Here is a 12,500-nt window from a genome sequence, read left to right on the forward strand (position 1 = left end):
TAGAGCCATAACGGCTGAACTTTGGAATCGCAAATCAGTTTTAAAATCTTGGGCGATTTCTCTTACTAATCTCTGGAATGGTAGTTTCGGATTAATAATTCCGTACTTTTTTGGTAACGACGAATCTCTCGAAGAGCGACAGTACCGGGTCTGTATCTGTGAGGTTTCTTAACTCCTCCAGTAGCGGGTGCGCTTTTTCGGGCGGCTTTAGTAGCCAACTGTTTTCTAGGGGCTTTACCTCCGGTAGATTTGCGAGCTGTTTGCTTTGTACGAGCCATCGTATACGAATAGTTCCTCAGTCGAACGACAAATACTGATTAGTGAGCCTTCACGATCGGTCGTTAACAGTTTTATATTCAGGTATAAGGATAGGAACTTCTACCATTGGTTGAATCGAAGAAAGTGGGCGTGTCCCCCCAAAAACAAGACAAAACCAGCTTTCCAGCGCCGACGGCCTTCAGTTGTTCTCGAGCATTCGAAGTAGTAATAACGTATTTCGCTCGTACTTTTTTCTCTATAATCTTCCGTTTGTATTACACAAAATGACTGGTAGAGGAAAAGGAGGAAAGGGATTAGGAAAAGGCGGAGCAAAAAGACATCGCAAAGTGTTGCGAGATAATATTCAAGGAATTACGAAGCCTGCCATCAGAAGATTAGCTCGTCGTGGAGGTGTAAAACGTATATCCGGATTGATATACGAAGAAACTCGTGGAGTACTCAAAGTATTTCTCGAAAATGTTATCAGAGATGCGGTAACATATACAGAACACGCCAAAAGAAAAACCGTCACGGCCATGGACGTAGTATACGCTCTCAAACGTCAAGGGCGTACATTATATGTTTTCGGCGGTTAGATTCATATTCCGACGAGAAATTTACAAAAAAAAAACGGTTCTTTTCAGAACCACAATTTGTTTTCAAAACGAATTCGATTTATATACTTTACTTTGGTGTGAGTAATAATTAACGAATTACCAAATTAAATTCGAACGATATACCCATCTAATTTTAAGCATTATCTGTCATTCTTTTGATTACCTGAATAATTGCTTCATTTTATCCTGTATACTTAACGAAATTATTAATTTCAACCTTACTACATCTGTATACGAAGAAGAAAAGAGAAGAACGATCTGTACAATTAGATTAAATACCACTCGTTTCTAAATCTATAGGACAGGGAAGCTACTGGTATCTAGCTAGCTAGCTAGGTAGCTCCCAAACTATTCAATTATTCACCAATAGAAATTACATATGAAACTTTTCTGAAACGCCGCTTTAAAACGCGATACCATTTGTACGTAAAGAAAAAATTGAAAAAATGAATATTCATAAACTGATCGAAGGTTAATGAACCACTGTCCAAATATTATTGTTTTATGCTTATAATATTCATCTATCCCATTTCACAAATTACTATGAATAATAATAACAACCTATTTTTATATACTCGTCATTCATTTCTGCAGATATTGAAATGTATGTATGCATTCATCTATGCTATATAATTTAATTAGGTATAATTTTTTTTGTTTCATTTATTCATTCCAATTTACTCATGATTGTCTATATTGTAATTCCACGAACAAGAATGTATAATATTTTCTATGGATATTGTTATGTTTATTCATTTGTATACCTAAATCTGATATTACTGCATACATTTTATTTTCATCACGAATAAACGTACAGACATTCTGATATTTGATTTCAGCAAATAGAAATCACTTGTTTCGGCACGAAAATAAGAAGTTGAACAATAATAATATTATTAATCATGTATACATGTATACGTAAATATGCGCAAGCAAGAAAGAAACAATCGCATATCGTGCTGCGTCAACAATTGTATCGAAAAGCGATGACAAGAAAATAAAAAAAAAATAATGCAATTGTCGAATTCATTAGAGAAAATCGTTGTGGCCCTGATAAGGGCCGATATTTTATTTGTCGCTTTCCTCTCTCAGGAAATGTGTACTTATGCCTTCTTTTCGGTTTTTTTCGGTAACAAAACCGCCTGAATATGGGCAAAACACCACCTTGAGCAATGGTTACTCCTGATAACAATTTATTGAGTTCTTCGTCGTTTCGAATGGCCAGCTGTAAATGTCTAGGAATGATACGGGTTTTTTTGTTATCGCGAGCCGCATTACCGGCCAATTCCAAGACTTCAGCTGCCAAATATTCCATTACTGCGGCTAAGTAAACCGGGGCGCCGGCCGACCAACTCGTTCGGCATAATTTCCCTTACGAAGGAGTCGATAATACGTCCTACTGGGAATTGGAGTCCAGCCCGACTGGAACGGGACTTTGCCTTCCTTAACTTTACCTCCTTTTCCACTCCAGACATGTCGAATCGAAGATTAGTATTAAATATCGATAAATTTAAAGAATTCATGAGAATTATTCGATTGCTCTAACAAGTACTTTCTATACAATGAATTCTATATAGAATCGACCTGTATTAATACCGTCCTACCGACCAAATGGGCGTCTCGAACGCTCAACTTTCCGGTGGGCGGAGCCTACTAGAGTTCCAGTTACTATCTGAAATAGTGACACAGAGTGGCGTCTTTTAGATGCGCGCCCCTCCTGAGGTACTCGACTCTCCGACGAACTCGACGCGGCAGTTGAGCGTTTCGAGCTTTCCGTGAATAGCTTTCGAAGGCCACCTCCAGGGAGGAGTGTCCGCTGAAGAGCTACAACGAGTTTCCCCTCGAATCAAAACCTTGATACAGAGAGAAACCGCCTGAGAAGCTCTACCAGCGAACCCTTTTCCCAGGGGACAAAACAGCGGCGAATAGGATGGCCAACGTGTCAAACAGGCCATCAATAACATCCGAAACGAAAGGTGGAAAGCTCTTGGAATCCTTCGAACCTGGAGTGACGAGCTTTGGCGAGTCACTCGTAGGCTCAGGGGGAAGAAGACTGCTCTCTCACCCATTCACAGAGCGCGGAGTGTGCTACTCCCCGCCGACAAGCGTTAGCCTTTGCAGACACGATGGAACGTCAGTTTCAACTTAACGTTGACGACGACGACGACATCGACCGCGATATGCTGCTGAAAGACCGGTTCACCGACTTCTCAGGGAGGATGACGACGACGACATCCGTCCAGCTTCTATGGAGGAGCTGAAGGGTCTTATCAAGGCTGCGAAAGCAAAGAAGCTCCGGGAGCCGATTCAATAACTAACAAGTTGTTGAAGAGACTCCCGGAAAACAGCGTTGAATTCTTGCTGAGTCTCATCAACGTTCGTTGGCCCTCAGACACTTCCCTAGAAGGTGGAAGCATGCGATCGTCGTCATGCTCCCGAAACAGGGTCAGAACCAGCTGTTCCCGCAGAACTATCGCCCGATCAGTCTACTCTCGTCGGCGGCTAAGTTGGCTGAAAGAGTCGTACTGCAAAGACTCAACGAAGAAGTTGAGGACCGAAATGTTCTGCCTAATGAACAATTCGGCTTCAGAGAAGATCACTCCACTGAACTACAGGCTCTAAGGTTGGTCGAGAACACCATCAGCGAGCTGAATAACAACAAAAAAGTACATATAGTACTTTTAGATATTTCAAAGGCCTTCGACCGAGTATGGCACGAAGCCTTATACATAAGCTAAACGCGCTCGACCTACCTCGGGGCCTGGTCCGGTGGATCGATCTTTCCTGAGAGGCAGAACCTTTCAGGTTAGAGTAGAGGGCTCTCTGTCTGACAACAGAGAGATCCTCGCTGGAGTGCCACAGGGGGCCGTGCTCTCTCCGACGTTGTACTCACTCTATACAAGCGACCTGCCCAGGTCCGATAGAGTGAAGATATCCCTGTACGCCGATGACACGGCTCTACTCTCGCTTCCATGGGGCGTGAGCTCGGCGTCGTCTACATGCAACGTGCATTGGACGACCTCGAGCGCTGGTACCTCGAATGGAAGATCCGAGTAAACCGGAAAAGACTCAGGCGATAACCATGGGGAGATTACTATCTTCTCCGGCCAGAAAAGTGAGAGTCTCTGGAAGGGAGATTGACTGGCAAGCGCGGGTAAAGTACCTCGGCCTTTTAATAGACCGTAGGCTCACTTGGAACCCGCACATCATGTACGTTAAGTCCAAGATCGAGGGTCGATCGCCGGTCTGTACCTCTGATCAACAGAAAATCCAAGATGATCTTAAAAACAAAATTATGATCTACAACTCGATGTTCAAGCCTGTCATCATGTACGCTTCAGGCGTCTGGGACAAGCGGCTCCGTCCAACATTTCCATTTTGGAAAGGTTACAAAATAAGCTAATTAGGATGATTGTGAATGCTCCTTGGTTCGTGCGGAATGAAGCCATCCGCAGAGATTTGCAGCTGCCTTCCATTCGGCAGTCCATTCAGTCGAGGAATGAGAGAGTTTTCGAAAAAACGGAAACTCACGAAAACCCGTTAGTTAGGGAAGCCACAGATTATGCTGTAGACGACCCCTCCCGATATAGAAGGCCCCGACACTCTGTCGAATGAGGCCTCATGTCCCCCGTTAAAGGATGAATAACTTTTTCATCCATCCCACCCCAGCCAGGTAGGGGTATCCCGTGAAGGGCGGCACTGATGTCTAAGGACTTCATGCCGTCATCCATCAGTCATGTACCCATTGGCCCATCTCAAGGCCAATGATCAGCCGAAAGGGTAGGGGAGCGGTCTCCAAATCCTGAATGAACTGAAGATGATCGTCAAGCGTCTTTTACATTGAGTCGAAAGCAAACCTGCACGATAGTACTTGTTTGTTTGATATTGACGAAATTAAATTTTCAGAATGCCACCCAAAGCTAGTGGAAAGGCTGCGAAGAAGGCCGGAAAGGCCCAAAAGAATATATCGAAGACCGATAAGAAAAAGAAGAGGAGGAGGAAGGAAAGTTACGCAATTTATATCTACAAAGTATTGAAACAAGTCCATCCCGATACCGGAATATCCAGTAAAGCGATGAGCATCATGAACAGTTTCGTAAATGATATATTTGAGCGTATCGCAGCGGAAGCCTCCCGTCTTGCTCATTATAACAAGCGATCGACTATTACGAGCAGAGAAATTCAGACTGCAGTACGTCTGTTACTTCCTGGTGAATTGGCGAAGCACGCCGTCAGCGAAGGCACCAAAGCAGTTACGAAATATACCAGTTCGAAATAATTTACTTATTCCGGTCTACGATATACATTCTTAAAAAAAAACGGTTCTTTTCAGAACCACAAAATATTTATGAAAGAATTCTTACAATATCGTTTCGACGCTGAATGATAATTTATTTTTGCTAGGGCGCTAGGTCTCACTCGGTTGGGTTGCCTTGTTATCAGTACATTGTTACCTCCTTTCGTGAAACGCGCGATGATAATAAATAATTTTGCCACCTATATTTAGATGGTGCTTACCTACCTATCAACCTAAAAAGTTAACGTTCGTTACTGTTATACTAGTCATGTACTCTATTACTTATGTTATTTTTTAACGTGTTTTTTATTTACGTGCTAATATGTTGTCTAAAAACGTTTATGATTAGCATTTCTGATTTCGACTATAACATTGACGATTTATATATTTCGGGTGGGGGTGGGTGTGTATTACTCCGTTATAGATAGAGCTCACAGTATCGTCGTTCGTTCGTTCGTTCGTTCGTGTTGTAGTATCGACCTTTTTATTGAAAGTATATTACGATGATTATATCTTATCGAATATAACATTAATAACGTTCGTTATTATTCGAATGCCGTTTTCATCGAACACTTTTATAGGGATAATTTTTGAAAATGTTGATGCTATTAGAAGCGTCGGTTCTTGGTTATAGTCGTGTATGAAGGTAGACACGAGGTCTCTTCGATGCCCCTATTCACTCGTGTATTTATCGAGTATTATCGGCTAATGTATCATGTTTCTATAGACAGTCGCGCCTATGATATTTATTCGAAGGTTCCTTCCAGATCATCGATTACGAGTATTTTCGGAAAGGAATTGTCTGGAGTTACGTCAAAATCATCAATACTTCATATTTCATTGTAATTTACTGTGAGTTGTCGAGGTTTAATATTAGCTTTTTCTTATCAGAAAATATTTTCGGAATACGTAGAATCTATCCACGTTATTGTGCTAGTCGAAGTCTAAATAGGAAACCGGCATTGATTTCGTAAAGAAGTTGATGCGAACATTTCGACAGCAGAATGGAAGCCGTCAATATCGTGTCTAACGAGAATGTCGAGCGTTCAGTCTCCCGTCCGCCTGTGCTTCGACCCAGAATATTTAAACAAACGGAACACCAGAGGACTACATCATTCTCTCTAGACGCCTAACGAGTGTAGCATCTATCTTCCGAGAATATATTGTCAGTTGTTTTTTTACTATGGCAGACATAGAAAATCAGAATTCTTCGGCTTCGGCTAATTCATCTTCGTCGCCGCAGGCACAGTCTACTGCGAAGAAAGAAAAGAAAGTTAAAAATCCAAGAAGTAAACCTTCTCACCCACCTACGTCGGAAATGGTTAATAACGCTATTAAAGGATTGAAGGAACGGGGTGGTTCCTCTTTACAAGCCATAAAAAAATATATTGCGGCGAATTATAAGGCTGACGCAGAAAAAGTGGCACCTTTCATCAAGAAATATCTTAAATCTGCGGTTGCTTCCGGATCATTAGTACAAACTAAAGGAAAAGGTGCATCGGGGTCGTTCAAATTGGCATCGGCATCTTCTGGTTCGGCAAAACCGTCGGCTACCGAAAAGAAAACGTCCGGTACGGCCGGTGCGAAGGCCAAAAAAACTCCCGTTAAACGCGTAGCTGGTGAAAAAGCTAAAACCGGCAAGAAGGCTGCTGCATCACCGAAAGGTAAGAAAGCCTCTCCGGAAAAGAAAGCGGCTGCCGCAGCCAAGCCTAAAAAGGTAACTGCCGAGGATAAAAAGACCGTCGCTTCTAAGGTTTCGTCCGCGACTTCTGCTAGTAAAACCAAGTCTCCTTCGAAAGCAAAGAAAACTAACAAAGGACCAACAAAAAAGCCGAAAGCACCCAAACCGAAAACCGCGAAAGCGACCCCTGCATCGGCATCTTCTCCGAAAGCCAAAAAAGCTGCCTCTCCAAAAAAGAAGAAGTAAATTCTTCTATCAGTTGACTTCTCTCTCCGGCGACGAAGTCTAAGAAAACAAATGGCCCTTTTCAGGGCCACAATTTTTTTTACAAGAATTCGTATATAATTCAACTGTCCAACAAATATATAAATAAATAGTCAGAACTACCTACCTAGCCTATCCCTATAAACAGAAAAAAAATAGATAAATAATATTTCTTCCGCCGCCGCCGCCGACTATCGAATTGATATGAATCGAATAATTTCGTAAAAGAGTAAAAATTAAAAAATATTGCTCTGTCTTTCTATTTCATTGAAATATGTCTTGTGAACAGTTGACTTATTTTCTGATATTGGGATCGTTTCAGGAAAATGAGTCAAAATCATTTCGAGATTTCCAAACTAAGGGTGTTCCATTTGAGAAATCACTGATTTTTATATCTTCAGAATTACTCATCGACTCCTAATACCTCGTTCATCATTTTGGAAATGTTACTCCTCCTACAAGACGACGGAATGTAATATTTTGATGAATCAATAATAGCTTATGTATTCTATGAGACTTGTTTTCAATTTTATAGGGAAATGGCTCGAGAACCGAATAATACCTACTTTTTCTGTATAAACGATCGAATATCTCGAGAACGATTCATTTTTGGTATAGGGTATATTACAAAAAGTCACTCGAGATTTATGCCAGGTATTCAAAAATATGAATCAGAGGAAATTTACGAAAAGATGGTGATGTTATGAGCGATCTTTCATTCAGTGATCGCTTGTTTTTCGTTATTTATCTCAGCCGTTTCTAAAAATGATCTTTTCGAAAGATTCGTTTCGGAAAGTAAAAAATTTCAGTATTATAATCCATATTTGGATCATACTGAACATGTTCTGCAAACACCCGTGATTTAATATTTACGTGATGCGAGTTATTGAAAATATCATACATTCATTCATTCATTCATTCATATCTATCGATAAACGAATTCTTTCATCAATTGCATTTTGTGGTTCTGAAAAGAACCTTTTTTTTGTATATATTTTCAATATATATTGGGATATATATATATGAAATTAAGCTCGTTCTCCGCGTATTCTCCTTGCTAACTGAATGTCTTTGGGCATAATGGTAACGCGCTTGGCGTGAATGGCGCACAAATTCGTATCTTCGAAGAGTCCTACCAAATACGCCTCGCTAGCTTCTTGCAAAGCCATGACGGCTGAACTTTGGAATCGTAAATCGGTTTTGAAATCTTGAGCGATTTCTCGAACTAAACGTTGAAAGGGTAATTTCCTAATCAACAATTCAGTACTCTTCTGATAACGTCGAATTTCTCGGAGAGCAACAGTACCGGGTCTGTAACGATGAGGTTTTTTAACACCTCCCGTAGCCGGTGCACTTTTGCGAGCTGCTTTAGTAGCTAATTGTTTTCTCGGAGCTTTACCTCCAGTCGATTTACGAGCGGTCTGCTTGGTACGAGCCATTTTCAAAACCTATTGCGAATTGTAACGAACGAAATGTATACCGAACGATAGACGGACAACATATGAACTGAGTCGGCTTATACACGCCAACTATTATATACCATCTAGACGAGACGCCATTGGTCCGATTTCCAGTTGTGGGCGGAGTCATGAAATTTAACAAAACCCGACCGAGTTCGGTGTAGAACTTTAGTCGAAGTCTGTCGTTAGTATCACTAACAGTATTTCATTCGTATCGTGCAGTATATAATTTATTCTTAACATTCGAAATGACTGGTCGTGGCAAGGGAGGTAAAGGTTTAGGAAAAGGAGGAGCGAAACGTCATCGTAAAGTATTGCGTGATAATATCCAAGGAATAACGAAACCTGCCATTAGAAGATTAGCCCGTCGAGGTGGTGTTAAACGTATTTCGGGTTTGATATACGAAGAAACTCGTGGAGTACTCAAAGTATTTCTCGAAAATGTTATCAGAGATGCCGTAACATATACCGAACATGCGAAACGCAAAACCGTCACAGCCATGGATGTTGTATACGCCCTGAAAAGGCAAGGTCGAACCTTGTACGGATTTGGCGGTTGAATTTAATGCCTCCCCCTGTATTGTCCTTACCGTTTCCATAAAAAAAAGGTTCTTTTCAGAACCACAAAAGCTTATGAAATGAATTCGTGTGTATTTTTTATATTTTTGAAGTAAGTCTCAGGTCAAGAAAGTAATACAAATCATGAAATTATGAAACAACAAAATTTAATTGACGCTCCGGAGGGGCGACTTCATTGATGATTCCAGTGGCGCATTTGCTTTTTCAGCTGCAGGAAAACCCGGAAAAACCTGCAGCAGCAGCAAGCACCACATCATGTGAACATCTTGATCTACTAATGTCTTCTCTTTTATAAAACAAAATGTAGGGTATCTCCAGAGACTACAGTAAATTTAGAACATCGCCAGAACACTTAGTGACACGACTATCGTCAAACTTAATCGACCTCTGCCCTCCGGTAGCAAGCAGAATATCGGAAGCGTGAAATAAAAATTTGAATTGGAAATTTTGGCGAAATAACCCGAACGGAAAGTGTAGTGAAAATATAAAAGATAACGGAAAGTGTAGTGAAAATATAAAAGATAACGGAAAGTGTAGTGAACGTTTACCTCTGCCTTCCGCGAACAAGCAGAATATCGGAAGCGTGAAATAAAAATTTGAAATGGAAATTTTGGCGAAATAACCCGAACGGAAAGTGTAGTGAAAATATAAAAGAAAACGGAAAGTGTAGTGAAAATTTAAAAGTAGCGGAAAGTGTAGTGAAAACATAAATATACCGGAAAGTGTAGTGAACGTTTACTTCTGCCTTCCGCGAGCAAGCAGAATATCGGAAGCGTGAAATAAAAATTTGAATTGGAAATTTTGGCGAAATAACCCGAACGGAAAGTGTAGTGAAAATATAAAAGATAACGGAAAGTGTAGTGAAAACATAAATATAACGGAAAGTGTAATGAAAGTTTACCTCTGCCTTCTGGGAGCGAGCAGAATTTCGGAAGCGTGAAGAAAATATTTCAGATGGAAACTTTGGCGAAAATAATCGTGAACGGAAAGTGTGGTGAAAATATAAAAGTATCGGAAAGTGTAGTGAAACATAAATATAACGGAAAGTGTAATGAAAGTTTACCTCTGCCTTCTGGGAGCGAGCAGAATTTCGGAAGCGTGAAGAAAATATTTCAGATGGAAACTTTGGCGAAAATAATCGTGAACGGAAAGTGTGGTGAAAATATAAAAGTATCGGAAAGTGTAGTGAAAACATAAATATAACGGAAAGTGTAATGAAAGTTTACCTCTGCCTTCTGGGAGCAGCAGAATTTCGGAAGCGTGAAGAAAACATTTCAGATGGAAATTTTGGCGAAAATAAATCATGAACGGAAAGTGTGGTGAAAATATAAAAGTATCGGAAAGTGTGGTGAAAATATAAAAGTATCGGAAAGTGTAGTGAAAACATAAATATAACGGAAAGTGTAATGAAAGTTTACCTCTGCCTTCTGGGTGCGAGCAGAATTTCGGAAGCGTGAAGAAAAAATTTCAGATGGAAACTTTGGCGAAAATAATCGTGAACGGAAAGTGTGGTGAAAATATAAAAGTATCGGAAAGTGTAGTGAAAACATAAATATAACGGAAAGTGTAATGAAAGTTTACCTCTGCCTTCCGCGAACAAGCAGAATATCGGAAGCGTGAAATAAAAATTTGAAATGGAAATTTTGGCGAAATAACCCGAACGGAAAGTGTAGTGAAAATATAAAAGATAACGGAAAGTGTAGTGAAAACATAAATATAACGGAAAGTGTAATGAAAGTTTACCTCTGCCTTCTGGGAGCGAGCAGAATTTCGGAAGCGTGAAGAAAAAAATTTCAGACGGAAATTTTGGCGAAAATAATCATGAACGGAAAGTGTGGTGAAAATAACGGAAAGTGTGGTGAAAATATCGGAAAGTATAGTGAAATTTTCGCCAAAATTTCTCTTTGAAAATTTTTTATCACGCTTCCGAAATTCTGTTTGCTCCCATTAATTCAAGTATCGTCTCACCGTCTCAACTCATATGTTGTAATGGCGAGAAAGCGGTATAGGCCTTACACAAATTTTCACTACACTTTCCGATAAACATTGTAATCGAGACGTCCTGTTGTCAGAACGTTATCCTATAATATTTTAATATATCGATCGATATGCGTATTCATGTCTGATACAATATCATATCGACGGATATAAATTATATTGACTAGGACTATACGAAAAGTGGAAAAAACCGAAAGTCGCGTAGGGTCCCGTCAGCGTTAACGGAAAACGGGCGATGTGCTCGAAACGCCGCTATAGGGGGATAGGTACGTTTCGAAACGGATCGAAAACGCTTCCTCTATAGTATCGGCAGACGCTTGCTCGAGCGCTGTCGGTACCGTGGTCACCGATAACCAAATCACACGATATTCGTTTTTCTGCTGAATAATAACATTAATTCGATATCGTGTCGAGTGCGGGCTTCGCCCACGGTGGTGTGGATAGTTCGTAGTAGTATATCTTCTGCTTCTACCCAACCGAAACCGTCAGACACTGCGAGATCGCGGATTTAGCGAGCGTTTCTACGTAAGCGGTCCCTATGCGATCAACCAAAAAATAACAAAAATTTTGTTATTACACAAAATATGCGACAGCTCTCCTCTGTCCGAGCGAGAATAAATATAATTTCGGAACGAATCTTTCGAGAACACCGAGTCGCTTTCAATCTAGCGAAGGGTCGAGAGAATGTTCGAAGTTTTGTGCCGGTCGACGTATATATCGTCTATTATATATTGTATTTCGAAAAATTACCATACGTACGTGTACGCCGGTGGTTTGTGTAACATTATCATCAGGTCGAGTACGACGAGCGTGTGTTGTAATATTTCTTCTTGAGCAATGTTATAGTTCGATTTGTTGTCGGTCCGGTTTTATTTGAATGAAATAATGCAGAGACACATAGAGATATATAACAACTTTTTCGTTGAGCGTGGCGTTTCGAAAATTTATATTTCGTATAACGCACACACAACACGCACGAAAAGAGAATATAGATCTGTTTCCGTATTTATTATTATTTTAATATTATGGAGACTGAACTAGTTCTACGATAGAACGTCAGCTCCCTGGTTGATCCTGCCAGTAGTCATATGCTTGTCTCAAAGATTAAGCCATGCATGTCTCAGTACAAGCCAAATTAAGGTGAAACCGCGAAAGGCTCATTAAATCAGTTATGGTTCCTTAGATCGTACCCACATTTACTTGGATAACTGTGGTAATTCTAGAGCTAATACATGCAAACAGAGTTCCGACCGGAGACGGAAGGAGCGCTTTTATTAGATCAAAACCAATCGGTGGCGGGTTCGCTCGTCATCGTACACCTTGGTGACTCTGAATAACTTTATGCT

The 12,500-nt window shown here is 40.5% G+C and overlaps 2 protein-coding genes, 1 non-coding gene and 1 pseudogene across 3 annotated transcripts in view; 3 read left to right on the plus strand and 1 right to left on the minus strand.

The window, feature by feature from the left end:
* Positions 1-278, minus strand: part of LOC141486286 (histone H3-like) — a 347-nt pseudogene extending 69 nt beyond the window's left edge.
* Positions 279-4,715: 4,437 nt separating this feature from the next.
* On the plus strand, positions 4,716-5,189 carry LOC141486287 (histone H2B). Its single transcript, XM_074184015.1, has one exon. The coding sequence runs from the start codon at positions 4,783-4,785 to the stop codon at positions 5,152-5,154; it is 372 nt and encodes a 123-aa protein (XP_074040116.1). The 5' UTR covers positions 4,716-4,782; the 3' UTR covers positions 5,155-5,189.
* Positions 5,190-6,043: 854 nt separating this feature from the next.
* On the plus strand, positions 6,044-7,177 carry LOC141486288 (uncharacterized). The gene has a single exon (XM_074184016.1). It carries the CDS (start codon positions 6,356-6,358, stop codon positions 7,097-7,099), a length of 744 nt encoding a protein of 247 aa, XP_074040117.1. The 5' UTR covers positions 6,044-6,355; the 3' UTR covers positions 7,100-7,177.
* A 5,038-nt stretch (positions 7,178-12,215) lies between these two features.
* Positions 12,216-12,500, plus strand: part of LOC141486293 (small subunit ribosomal RNA) — a 1,920-nt gene continuing 1,635 nt past the window's right edge. Inside the window, exon 1 of the ribosomal RNA XR_012467746.1 lies at positions 12,216-12,500. This exon is cut by the window's right edge and continues 1,635 nt beyond it. This is a non-coding gene — a ribosomal RNA (small subunit ribosomal RNA).

Source organism: Leptinotarsa decemlineata, unplaced genomic scaffold, assembly GCF_025532065.1.
Source record: "Leptinotarsa decemlineata unplaced genomic scaffold, Ldec_3_MD MMD2_tig00026352_RagTag_RagTag, whole genome shotgun sequence".
NCBI classification, from domain to species: domain Eukaryota; kingdom Metazoa; phylum Arthropoda; class Insecta; order Coleoptera; family Chrysomelidae; genus Leptinotarsa; species Leptinotarsa decemlineata.

Excerpts from the sequence above, each read along its gene's own strand:
- LOC141486287 (XM_074184015.1), top strand. The coding sequence starts at position 4,783 with ATGCCACCCAAAGCTAGTGGAAAGGCTGCGAAGAAGGCCGGAAAGGCC.
- LOC141486288 (XM_074184016.1), top strand. The coding sequence starts at position 6,356 with ATGGCAGACATAGAAAATCAGAATTCTTCGGCTTCGGCTAATTCATCT.